The 13,979-nt window shown below is 37.3% G+C and overlaps 1 protein-coding gene across 1 annotated transcript; it reads right to left on the bottom strand.

Annotated features, from left to right (window-relative positions):
* Nucleotides 1–9,799: 9,799 nt before the first annotated feature.
* Nucleotides 9,800–12,804, bottom strand: slc38a4 (solute carrier family 38 member 4). Its single transcript, XM_073838190.1, has 3 exons — nucleotides 12,621–12,804; nucleotides 12,440–12,537; nucleotides 9,800–12,365 (listed from the first exon to the last, which is right to left on the bottom strand). The coding sequence occupies exons 1-3, from the start codon at nucleotides 12,787–12,789 to the stop codon at nucleotides 12,261–12,263; spliced, it is 372 nt and encodes a 123-aa protein (XP_073694291.1). The 5' UTR covers nucleotides 12,790–12,804; the 3' UTR covers nucleotides 9,800–12,260.
* Nucleotides 12,805–13,979: the final 1,175 nt, after the last annotated feature.

The raw sequence follows: 13,979 nt of genomic DNA, 5'->3' as shown, positions 1-13,979 counted from the left end.
ATGCAGAATAAGGGGACGGAATGACGGAAAATGGAATTCAGTCACTGAAATTGAAATTTGATTGAATTTAATTAAACCTTTTAAGTTGTGAACGTAATTTTGTTCAGTTCAGTTGACATAAAATAATGGTTACATTAACCTAATATCGTGTGTAATTTAAACTCAAATTTTCTTTGCCAGTTGCAATTCTTTAAAAAATTAAGTTGCAGTAACTTACAGTTTTTTACAGACGCTAGGACACACTTCTCAATACTTAGGTCACTTTTGCAAAACTCTTCACACTGTGAGCACAACAGAAGTCTATGTGGGCTAAACTGAGGATCAATTATCATAGTTTTGGCACAAAATGCATTCAATGACTACATCTCTGAAATTTCATGAATTCTTTTCTCACTCAGACACAACAACTGCCAAAACTCTTTGTCCGTACAGGACATTTTGCACGTGCTTACATGCTGTTTTCAAAACTGTTAAACTTATGTTCAAAACAATAACATAATGCAAAACTGAATAAGACAGCAGAATTCAACAGCAATATTTTATTGAAACACATTTCAAATCTAAAAATGCAGTTTACAGTTTTTCTCGATTGCTAAGACACATTTCTTGAAAGCTGCTCTCCTTTTCTCTAAACTGTGAACACAAAACCCAATTTTCAAGCTATATTCACAAAATCTCAGACTCTTCTTGCAAAACCAAACTTTCACCTCAAAACAGTTCAATCTGTGCTCAAAACTGAACTATGTTGTCAAGTAGTGCCCCGAGTCAATCAAAATTAAAAACACTACTGAACAGTCACTAAACACTACGTAGAAAAATAGAAAACACAATGCTCAGGACATGAAGCTGGAGAAATAAATGTTTATTGTTCACTGTAGGCTAAATGCATGTTGCAAAACAAAGAAAACCTGTGCATTTAGCACTTGTACAAAAAGACAAAACAGAAATCTTGTGCATTTACACGTAGCACTTGTAAAAACATACAGAAATCCTATGCGTTTGCCACTTGTGAACAGTAAGCCCATGTAAAAATAAAGTACAAAAATATACAAATAAGTGCATTACTCAGCCACAGCATCATGTCTCCGTACTGGGTCAGGCCACAGGACTTCATCCACATCACAGGCCACATTTTGTCTGGCCAGGCAACAACATAGATGGGAAGAGTTCGTGTGAGAGGAGGTCGAGGTGGTCAGCGAAGACAAAGAACAGTAATATCTGATGAAATCAGAGCGACTGTGATTGACCATGTTCTTGTCCATGGTATGAGCATGAGGGAGGCTGGACAAAGGGTACAACCAAACATCAGTAGATTCACTGTGTCCACCATAATCCGAAGATTTAGAGAAGAGAACAGGTAATTACCATTTTTTGACATTATAGTACAGTATGTAAATGTTGACAGCAATTACTGTATGACATACTATAGAGCTGGTAAGTCCCGCCCATCCGTAAAACCCCACTGGACCTCTAGATTGAAAAACCGTCAATGCAAGTGAATGTGAGAAAATAATTATTTGACTATAATGTCAAAAAATGGTAATTACCTGTTCTCTTCTCTAAATCTTCGGATTATGGTGGACACAGTGAATCTACTGATGTTTGGATTTCATCAGATATTACTGTTCTTTGTCTTCGCTGACCACCTCGACCACCTCTCACACGAACTCTTCCTCTCAGGCCTCACAAACCTGTGTTCTCTGAACTGGCTTACTGTATATGTTCCCTCACATCATTAGCCACAAATGTGAGCAGTTTTGAGTTGTTGTGTTCAAGTGGTGAAACCTGTGCTTTACAGTTTTTTCCAATTGCTAACACACTAAAATGACATGCACAGCACAATTATTTAAACTGACACACAGAGAGCAAAACTTCTTCTCAAGTCTCCAAAAGTTTAAACACTTTTTTTGCTTTACACACATTTTGCAATTCAAAATGACACTTTTTAAATGCACTGAAAACAGTTCTCTGCATAAGACACAACAATCTGACATAAAGTCACATGCTTGCCATTTCAAAACACTGCTATTCAAAATGACACTGCATGAGCTAATTGGCCAATTACATGTGCCACCTGGCCAAACACCTCAATGGTTAATTGTGAACACTTCAATCAGGATGTAAGCACTATAAAAAGACCACAGGTGAGAACCTTTTTTTTTTTTTTTTTTTTTTTACTGTAATATATTTTTTCTGAAATTTTATTTTTCAGTTTACTGTTTTTTGTAAGAATATTTTTGTTCAGTCCCATGTAAATATATCTGCTGTGCATATGTTGCACTGACTTGTTTACTGTAGTGAAAAAAAAAAATGAAAAAAAAATATTGCAACAGGATGTGTGTGTATCTGCATATTTCTGTGCATGTGAACAATTTGATACATATTATAGTATTATGGCAAAGCATACTAAAGATGGGGGTGCTTTTCATTATGCCCAAGAGTGTGTAGTTGGTTAGGCAAAAATCTGGTAATATGAATGAAGTGTGTGCCATTTCATGCAAAAGTTTGATTTTGATAATGCTCTGTGTAGTTTCGTTTGCAGTGCTTCATTTTACAGGATATATGAGGTATTTTGCAGTTTGGGTGTGTGGTTTTGTGAATTGTGTTAAGTATTTTGATAAAACCAGACTAGTTCGAAAAATTGTGTGTTAGCAATTGGAAAAAACTGTAATTGTGTTTGACTTTTGTCACCTGTGCTCACCATTATGCAGCACGGGTGCATCACAATGAAAATGTGTTGGCAAGTTGTGTCTAAACAGGTGAAAAGTGCTTATGGTTTTGCCAAAAGAGTGATTGATTCAATCAATGGGTTCAGGCAACTGAGCATTTGGTTCAGACATTAGGGTTTAGTGTTTTAGCAATTGAGAAAAACTGTAACCAGCCACAGATGATTCTCATTGTAGTAGATGAACATCTACACAGGTGTTACTCTTTCAATTTCATTACAAAAGGAGACAACTGCTGAATAGGTTTGTATTGTGATGTAAACATGGACCCATATAAAAATAAATTACATAAAATATTGATGAATTCTGCATCATGTCTGATTCATTCCAGTAACATATATTGCAGTTATAAACAATATATATTGCAATTATAAACAGATGTTTCCTTGTTTTACACAAGAAAACACTGCGTAATGCTACATGTTGTTAGTGTTTTTTAGGTCATTGTTTTGTGGGTGACAAAGTGTGTTTGTCGGCTGTCAACCTTTGCTAGTGTTCTGGAAGAATGAGTTTATTTGAGACCTGAATAAAGTGTTTTGGTAGTTGTAGTGCATTTTGAATGTGAAATGAACTGCTTTGCCAAGCTGAAAGTCAGTTAGGAGAATTGTGTGAAGAGTTTTGCAAAAGTGACCAAAGTATTGAGAAATGTGTCCTAGCGTCTGTAAAAAACTGTAATTAAAATGTCTTGTTAAATTTGGAAATTGTGCAGTAGATTTTTTATTCCAAGCATGCTTTGCATAGAACTGGATAAGAAGAGTAAATGTTCAATTTAACTGTAATTTTATGTGGTGTTGTTTTTTTTAGTAAAGTAACACAACATTGACTCTGTACTAATGGCAGTGACACCTTCTTACTTGTTCATTAAATATACATGCTAAATAAGCTACTTTTAGCAGTCGATCTTAACTAAAATAGATAAGATTAAATAGATCCAGAGACACAACCTTTTTTAGAAGTCAACCTAAAAATTAATTAAGTTCCTCTATTTGAAATTGCCATTATTCCCATTCATTATTCTCGTTTGTCTTGTCCTGAGTTTCTGTCAGTTGTCAGTAGGTGATCAATTTAGTTCATCAAAGACAATAGTTTGTTGTTCTAGAACATTTTGTGACTATGAACATGACATCAGGTTTTGGTCTCATGCGTCACAATTGATCTAAATGATGGGCTAGTTTCCATCATTAATGCATCTGTACTTGGTTTAATATTTGCGGTTATCGAGGAACACAACATACTTTTACGATGTGAACACGTATGCGGTTAATGCGGAGGAACACAACATACTTTTATGCAGGTGTTGGTCTTTGCAACAAGAAAGAAAACATATGACATATTTGATCGTTTAGTATAAAAGTACATTGTGTTCCTCCACGTTAACCACCTTTTGTGTTTATTTGCAACAAAAACAGACTCAAAAATGCTCCGGTCCGGCAATAGTGTGTAGTGTTAATACTCTTAAACAACATATGTGCTGCTTATGCTTATAGTGAGTTGTGATTTAGCTTTTTTATGAGTATTTGTAAGTAGTACAGAATGACGCCATCATTTTGCACTTGACTGTCAGATGATTGATTGATGCATTTCATGCACGGCTGCTAAATGAGGCGTTTAACCCTCTAGCACAGGTGTGAGTATAACATGGTTACCTAATCGGACGATCCAAAAGAGGTGAGAAATGCAGAGAAGTCACAGGTCACCGTCATCGCTCTGGTTACAAATCCTGACGTAAAGTCCTCAAACCACGGGTCTTGCTGAGGAAAGATGAGGAAAGATCAGTTGCACAATAAAACATACACAAAGATCACACAGACTTACATTGAAGGAGTCAGTGGAGACCAGAATATCACAGAGATGTGATGCAATTCCAGCAACAAGTAGTTGTTTTTCTGTCCTGATGTGACAATCAAAAATCACAGCTAGAGAGCTCAGAAGAGTCTCTCTCTGCAAGCACACTGTACATCAAAATTATAATTATAAATAAATGCAGCATCTAATTAATAAATAGTAAAGTAAATTTTAATAGAATTCATCTATTAGTTCACAAAGAGTTCACAACGTCTTCCTGAGGTAAAATATCAATTGTCACTTTCAATATGGCTATACCCCCTTGTTGGAAAAAAAACAGCATATGCTGGTTAGGTAGGTTCTGATGCTGGTTTAAGTTGGTCCTTTGCTGGTTTATGCTGGTTCTTAGCTGGTTTATGCGGTTCCTTTGCTGGTTTATGCTGGTCTTTTTGCTGGTTTATGCTGTTCCTTTGCTGGTTTATGCTGGTCTTTTTGCTGGTTTATGCTGGTCCTTTGCTGGTTTATGCTAGTCCTTTTGCTGGTTTATGCTGTTCCTTTGCTGGTTTATGCTGGTCTTTTTGCTGGTTTATGCTGGTCCTTTGCTGGTTTATGCTGGTCCTTTTGCTGGTTTATGCTGGTCCTTGACCAACACATGACCTGCATAAACCAGCAAAGGACCAGCTTAAACCAGAATAAAAACATACCTACCAGTACCACCAGGCCGTACTGAAAAAAACAGCATATGCTGGATAGGAAGGTTTTGATGCTGGGATGCTGGTTTAAGCTGGTCCTTTGCTGGCTTATGCTGCAACATGACCAGCATAAACCATCAAAGGACCAGCATAAACCAGCTAAGGACCAACATACACCAGCAAAACACCAGCACAAATCAGCTAAGGACCAACATACACCAGCAAAGGACCAGCATAAACCAGCTAAGGACCAACATAAACCAGCAAAACACCAGCACAAATCAGCTAAGGACCAACATACACCAGCAAAGGACCAGCACAAACCAGCTAAGGACCAACATACACCAGCAAAGGACCAGCATAAACCAGCAAAGGAGCAGCTTAAACCAGCTAAGGACCAGCATAAACCAGCTAAGGACCAACATACACCAGCAAAGGGCCAGCCTAAACCAGCAAAGGACAGCTAAGGACCAGCATAAACCAGCAAAGCACCAGCACAAACCAGCTAAGGACCAGAATAACCCAGAAAAGGATCAGCATAAATCAGATAAGGACCAGCATGAACCAGCAAAGCACCAGCATAAACCATCTAAAACCAGCATCCCAGCATCAAAACCTACCTAACCAGCATATACTGTTTTTTTTTTTTTCAACAGGGTAATGATAAATCAAACTGCAAAAATGATACTGGAATTTACAATTAACTCTTTTAACATTACATAACGCACATAATCAATACTCGAAATTAGCACTCGACGTCGGTAAACCGTTAACCCGCGTATCGCCGTTGCGACTGGTTTAATCAAAAACCCTGATTAACATGAAAAAGATACCTCTCATATCGTGTCGCGTCGCGTCTGGTTAGGTCTCAGCTCTGGTATAAAAGTCGCTGTCGGTTAATAACGATTTGACGCGCTTCAGTTGAACTAGTTTCGCGTCAGCTGTGATACGAATCTGCCGTGATATGGACGTCGCCATTTTTTATGTTTACTTCAGTCTGTTGCTGTGGTTACAGGATATATTCAAACGGATCGACTCCGGTTGCTCATTCTTGTTGTGTGAACAAGCCATAAAGTGAAATAAAGATTCACCCTATGTTTTCTAAATGTGTGTTATATATCTTTTTGAATTAATTATCCATTTTAAGGTTTTTAAGTATTTTTAAAAAGTTTTTACATTTTAAAAACACATTTAATTGAGCTTTGCTATTTAAAACATATATTTAGCACATAATTAATTTTTTTTTTTTCGCCATACAGGAAAACACAGATACTTTTCAGCAATACTGTATCTTAAAGACAGACTGGACAGATGCATGTTAAAATTAGCAGCTTCATTCAAAAGTGAAAAAACTCCAGAGTAAAGCTGACACAGCCTCCTGCTCACGTGGCCTGTGCTGTTACTCAGGTGAAGCATTGTTTATGTGCGATAGAAAGCATGCGTCACCCAGATCGTAGTTAAGCATCTGTAAACCTGAGGGTGTGTCTGAGAGAGAGAGGGAGAGCATGACAGTGCAAGCCTCCCTCATGCATGATGTTGCTGTGGCGTCAAAACCACCTTAGTCATCGTGATCAAAGGCTAATTTATGGTCAACCGATTCGATTCATTACATTTCATAATCGTTGATTTATTCTTTTTTTGCTTAAGGATCCAAGTTTTACATTGGTCCTCAAGTAGTGACACAACACAGTAGCCTACTATCAGGAAAAAGTAAATAAAATTGCCCTACAAGTTAAACATGACAGTTTATTATTATCACCAAGAACCGCATAGACTAAACAACATGCACAATTACAAACACGATGTTGGCAAAACAGAAAAAAAATGACTGTTTTGTTTTCTAAATGTCTCCTGAATCTCCACACTTATCCTCACTGCGAGTGTTTGTGTCTGGGTCATTTTAGTTTGCTTGTGCACACATGTTACACTGACATGCCCTGTTAAGTGAGAAAACAATATCCTTAAATGACCTCCCCGATCTCTCTCTGGATGTTGAACACTACACCAACAGCAGAATCCCTGCGGATTGAGATTTGTGGGGTCGTTTGTGCTATAAATCGAGCTTTCGGGGTGAATGTGGCACAATCACTCATCAAACACCTTTAGCATAATTAAAGCAAAACTCGCTCACTGTGAGCGTAAAGCAAAACTCACTAATTCTAGATTGTTCTGGTGGTTGCTCAGGCATTTGGCATCTTTACCAGCCAAGTTAACGCTGCTCTGTGCATGCTCAAAAAATTCAGTGTAAAGATGCAATGCATGCATAAAAGACTACATTTTTCAGAAACACTTTAAAGCTCAGATGTGGCATACAGCAATGATAACTTTGATACAAGGGGCTGAGGTGGGTCAGAGCAGGCTTAATTTAGTCTGACTTTCATGACTTTACATTGTTTACGATGTATCAATATACAGTTGCTGTGTAAATGCATTTATGCCACCTCTGACCAGCATTGAATGCTATTCACAAGTGCTTCTGTGCCGTCTTTGGAGAGTTAAACTTGTGTTACTTGTGGTTGCCAATTCAAAAGAGCTAGATTCGGCTTGGGTTCCTCCTTTATTGTGGTTTCATAGTGTCTCTGATTAGTTACCAGCACTCTCTCGTCAAAAGACACGATTTGAAGAATGATCCATGAGTCTAGAGCACAAACACTGAAGGATGTGTTAGGCACCAAACCCTGAATATGAGCAACATGCTGCTAATTGATTCCAGCATTGTTTAATACCAATGCTATCAGACAGGTGTGGTTATATTTTAGTGAGCATCACCTCAAGGCATCTGATCATCATTCTTGTACAGGCCTCAGAGCTTAGTTTATAATCATTATCATTTGAATAAAGATATTGTGTGAAGGATGTCTTTTTCAGGTCATAGAAATGAATGTGTTCTCAGGGCAGGGAGCTGCCTCTGTTTATAGGATTTAGCAAACAAAGCTCTCTAATAGCCACTTCCGAACACGAATCTGCCTTTAATGCATATTTTTATTTTTCCTGTGTTGACATGTTGTTTTAAAAGAACATTGGTTATGCTTTTTTAGACAAGTTTTGTGGTACTTTCTAGAGGAATGACCCCAAGATTTCCCCGTTTTCGTTCTAGAGAGTATTTAATTGGATGCAATGCATATGTGCATTTTATGAGTCAGCAAAATCTGACTCAAAACTTGTTTCTATAGGCTCTATAATGCTGACTTCACGCGCTGATTTTGATGCTGAGACATCAGAAACGCACTGAGAGCTACTGTTCAGTTTATATTTGTGCAGTTTTTGCTTTAATAGAGATTTTCTCTGATAAAGTGTTGTATTATATGTATGCCTGCTTACACAGATGACTGGCGGATGCATTTAAGGTTTGAGTTTAACAAACGTTAGGATCTACAGATAATAACGACAGTCTTATAAGAACATAAAATTACATTATACCTTAGACATAGACATTCTTTTCATTACCAGAACTTTCTTGCTCGCATTCTCTGCCATCTGGCTAATGTTTAACTTTCATTTCCTCATGCCAACGCACAAACTCCTCACTCCTCCACATTCTTAACTCAATATTTTGCATTCTTGCGTCAGATCACATGTTTATTGTGTAATGTGTGCTGAATATGATTATTGTGTGCCGTGTGCCAGGATTAACCCAGTCAAATTCCTCAAATAACCATTAGTAGAGACTCTGAAACTATTTTGACATGTTTCCAAAAATAAAATGCAGAAGAAAAAATGTCAGTGTATGTCTCATTGGCATGACTTGCTTGTTTGGTAATTATATGCATGTAGGGAAAATTCTAAAATGATTAAAATTTTTGTGAAATTGTCTTTAAGTATAGTATGTTCACACAGACTCATTCTGACAGGCTATAATGCTGTAAAAGCATCTGTCATTACAGCAGAAGCACACGGGTGACCAGCGGCCAGATGTGCTTGTATGGTGGTCTTACATAAGCAGCTGTTGATGTGATTCATGCTGAGCCTGTGACCTGCATCCTGAGAGCTCACACACACACACACACACACACACACACATGTTGGGTTTACATGTTTTATGGGGACATTCCATAGGCGTAATGGTTTTTATACTGTACAAACCGTACTTTCTATCGCCCTACACCTACCCTACACCTAAACCTAGCCCTCACAGGAGATTGTGCACACTTTTACTTCCTCAAAAAAACTTATTGTGTATGATTTATAAGCCTGTTTCCTCATGGGGACCTGTGAAATGTCCCCACAAGGTCAAAATCTACTGGTATTCCTATCCTTGTGGGGACATTTGGTCCCCACAACGTGATGAATACCAGGTACACACACACACACACACACACACACACACACACACACACACACACACACACACACACACACACACACACACACACACACACATGGCCTCTCTTCCTGCTGTGTTCATTCATTCATTTGCAGCACTGCATTAAACATGAGCTCTGGATTGAGGGTGTGAGTGTGTGTCAGATCAAGTGTTGGATCATGACACACTAGTGTTTTATTGCCCTGGCGTGCATGGTCAAATTACACCGGAAATGACTCATCACACATGCACAACTACTGTGTGTTCAAACAAATATCATCATCACAAAGAAAAACATTGTTTCACATTTCTTTATTTTTCATGTTACATAATATGGAAACAGCTTCAGTGATACAAAAATCCCCCAGTCACGTGGCAGATATACGCGGCTCGTGATTGGTCGAGCAGCAGGAGGCCGCAGCCGATTGGCTGTGGTTTCGTAAGTTGTGAGCGGACGAGGCTTCACCTCATTCCTCTCGATTGTTCCTCTACAGTCAGAAAAATACTGGGATACTCAGTTGACTTCACATTACCAAAATACATGTAAACTGTTACAGTTCGTACATTCAAAGACATTACAATTCCTGCACATTTTTCCTGAAGGAAGCGACAGGCACGAGGCTGTGGACGTACGGAGCGTCTGCAGCGATCAGGAGCATGTAAACACGCTTAAAGTCGACATGAAACCACATTCGTAACCCGTTTTACTTCTTGTAATCAGTCAGAAATGAGAAAAAAGTGAAGTGGTTTTGACATTTTGATGAATTTTTTTTTCAAACAGACATTTTCTTTGGAACTTGGAACAATAAGGTTTTATCTGTTAACATAACATGGAAAAAACTTTCTTAGGTGTTAATTTCACAGTTTACTAATACATTATTATAAAAAGTTGTATGTTAATACATGAGCTATCATAAACATAAAGTTTTAGGCCCAAAAATATATTTGATAAATTATGTTTATTTATTTTTTTACATAAATATACAATTTATATTTATGTGAATACATTTTTTTTTAAGTATTTAAAAAATATAAATATATTTTTTTAAGTATTTAATTTGCCCTCCAAATATTTCGAAATACTATTTTGGTATATGATGATTGAATATACTAAATATATTTTAATTTTTATTTAAAATTATTTTTGGCCAGATTTTTTTTTTGGGGCTGTATGGGTAGTGTTAATAAAGATTAAAAAACAAATACTGTAATAAATGTATTGCTATTGTTAGTTATGCAATAATAAGAAAGCAAATAGGGTCAGTTTTCATGTCGACTTCAAGACATATATAAATCGCACTTACAAACACGTCCGATACGTGGTTTCTAGAGGTAAACATTGGAAGACAAATCCTGCTTATAATCAGATGCTTTTCAAGCACGTTCTAGATGTCAAATGTGACCAAACGTTCACTCTCTGTACGAGTCTCTCTGTACCATTTCAGCTGCTAACTAATCAAGTAACATACAAAAAAGAAAAGAAAAAAACACGCAACTCCATTTTTCAGTTCATCGTAAAAACCGTCAAGGAGGCACAATAGAAATACAATGGCTTTTCTACAAATTTACAAAAAGAAAACATAATGGCACTGACATCTAATATATAATACTAAAACTCTACCGGTGAACATCTGATGTATCCGTCCCTTCCAGCGTCCATCAGTGACCCAAATTAGACTATTTACAAACCATATACAACGTCCAAAAAGACCATGTTTGTGATTTAAAACATGCAAAAATATCATAACCATTTCATTTGAAATATTCACTTGCTTTCCGAGTAAATAGATCACCAAATGATCTTTAAATATCGTCCACTTTGGCTGGACCGGCGCATGCAGAAACCTGTTTCAGCACGGAGACAGGCGTGACCGTCTCGCTTCTGTAAACCTCCATGTTTCGCTCCAGCAAGGCAGTGTAGTCAGATACGGCACAGGAAGAAGGCACAGATCTCCACAATAAAAGCTGATTTGTACGGACCGCATTCTGTTAATATAAAGCGAAGCCGGCTTTGAGAGCAAACGGTCAGGTTAGAACCTGTGTGTGTGACTTAACGGTAATTAATGAGTCAGAAATGGATGTTTCTGCCTGTTTGGTGTGGTTCAAAAAGCAGCTGAATTGCTTTTGTCGAGACATCTTGAACTGAACCAAAATTGAACCACTCAAAATCCTCTTAACCAAGAGAATCGAGTCGATGTTTATGGATCAGTTTGAGAGGAAAAAGCTGAGCTTTAGTGGACCAACTGTACTTAATTTTAGTACAAAAATGCAATAATTGGACCTTTCTCCCCCTCTCAAAGAGGAAATATGATCATATTAAACAAAGGGTTCACTCAGAAATGGAAATCAGCATTGTTTAGTTGCCTTCCTTTTGCATGTCGAAGATTTTCCTCAGCATACGTGATGAGAAAATGACTGAAATGTCATCTTTGAGTGAACTAATAATAACAAACTAACTATCTAGGACCCGAAGACGTGATGAAAACGTGATTGTTGGCATGTCTTGATAAAAATCCCCAAGTGCTTATATGATGAACCCTTCTACCCAGCTCTCTCTCTTTCCATCGTTCACATCCGTGTCGATGAGCGTGACTCGTGAACGCAATGATCTGAGTGCTGGGAAAAGACACGGGAGAAGTTAAAACAACAAACGAGAGCTTATGAGAGGAGAGAGAGGTAGAGGCACAGGGTTCGGTGAGAACTGAGAGTCCATGTTGAGGGATGAAACGGCTTCAGCAGAGGACCGGCGCTGCTTTAATGAGCACCTTTAGAGCCCGGCGGGTTGTGGATCCAGTCCATGGCGATGAGAGACAAGCTGCCGATCATGAAGAAGATGCCGACCACCAGGAAAATGGTCGCCTGGAGATCAAATGAAAGGTTAATATAATATAACGTAACATAATATTGTATTGTAACGTATTGTCTGTACTTACAGATATTTTCTGAGGTGATCTGAAGGGTATGCTCTTGACCAGCCGCAGGTAAAACGCCGCTGGTAGGATGAAGATAAGCATGGTGGCTGCAGATGAACCTACAAGAGGAAGATGAGGAATTAATATGTGTGCGTTCAAGTTTCTTCTCCTCTCAAGAGAGCTGTACAGAGAAACTACTGACCGATGAAGCCAAAGATGTCTCTGATGGTGGGGACGAAGATCACCAGGAGGTTGTTGAAGGCCAGAATAGCAGCAGCGATGACGAAGTGTCGGATCCAGCTGAACTCTTTCCCGGCGAAACACAGCGTGATGACTGACGAACGGATCTGAAAACACAAGCAAACAAACATATGATTAAAGAAAAAGAACACCAAATCATTCACACTGTAACAAAAGCACACTATAGCACACAATAAATGTGTGATTATATATATATATATATATATATATATATATATATATATACATATATATGAACATAGACAGGTAAACAATCAAATTACTACTGTCAACTGTTTTTTAAATCACATTTATTGCTAAATTATATATTTTAAATATACAGTACAGACCAAAAGTTTGGACACCTTCTCATTCAAAGAGTTTTCTTTATTTTCATGACTATGAAAATTGTAGATTCACACTGAAGGCATCAAAACTATGAATTAACACATGTGGAATTATATTTAATTCTATAAAATATTTAATTCTATATATACTTCTGCACAACACAACTGATGGTCCCAACCCCATTTATAAGGCAAGAAATCCCACTTATTAAACCTGACAGGGCACACCTGTGAAGTGAAGACCATTTCAGGTGACTACCTCTTGAAGCTCATCAAGAGAATGCCAAGAGTGTGCAAAGCAGGAATCAAAGCAAAAGGTGGCTACTTTGTAGAACCTAGAATATGACATATTTTCAGTTGTTTCACACTTTTTTGTTATGTATATAATTCCACATGTGTTAATTCATAGTTTTGATGCCTTCAGTGTGAATCTACAATTTTCATAGAAAACTTTGGTTCAAAGGTGTGTCCAAACTTTTGGTCTGTACTGTATTAAACAATGAAACATTATACATGTATGTGACTCTGCACCACAAAAAGAGTCTTAAGTAGTACGCGTATATATGTAGCAATAGCCAAAAATAGATTGTATGGGTCAAAATGATTGATTTTTATGCCCCAAAAAATTACGATATGAAGTAAAGTTCATGTTTCATGAAGATATTTTGAGAATTTCCTACAGTAAATACATCAAAACTTAATATTTGATTAGTAATATGAATTGCTAAGAACTTCATTTGGACAACTTTAAAGGCGATTTTCTCAGTATTTAGATTTTTTTGCACCTTCAGATTAGATTTTCAAACAGTTGTATCTCGATCAAATATTGTCCTATTCTAAAAACCATACATCAATAGAAAGCTTACTTATTCAGCTTTCAAATGTATGAATTAAAGATAAATTAAAGATTTTTCAACAATAAAAGTGGTATAGAAGTAGCAATTTAATGTAAGATCTAACTTGACATTTTCAAC

The sequence above is a fragment of the Garra rufa genome, chromosome 4 (assembly GCF_049309525.1).
Source record: "Garra rufa chromosome 4, GarRuf1.0, whole genome shotgun sequence".
In the NCBI taxonomy this organism is placed as follows: Eukaryota; Metazoa; Chordata; class Actinopteri; order Cypriniformes; family Cyprinidae; genus Garra; species Garra rufa.
Note: the sequence above shows the minus strand (reverse complement) of the source record. Positions and strands in the feature narration are given on the sequence as shown.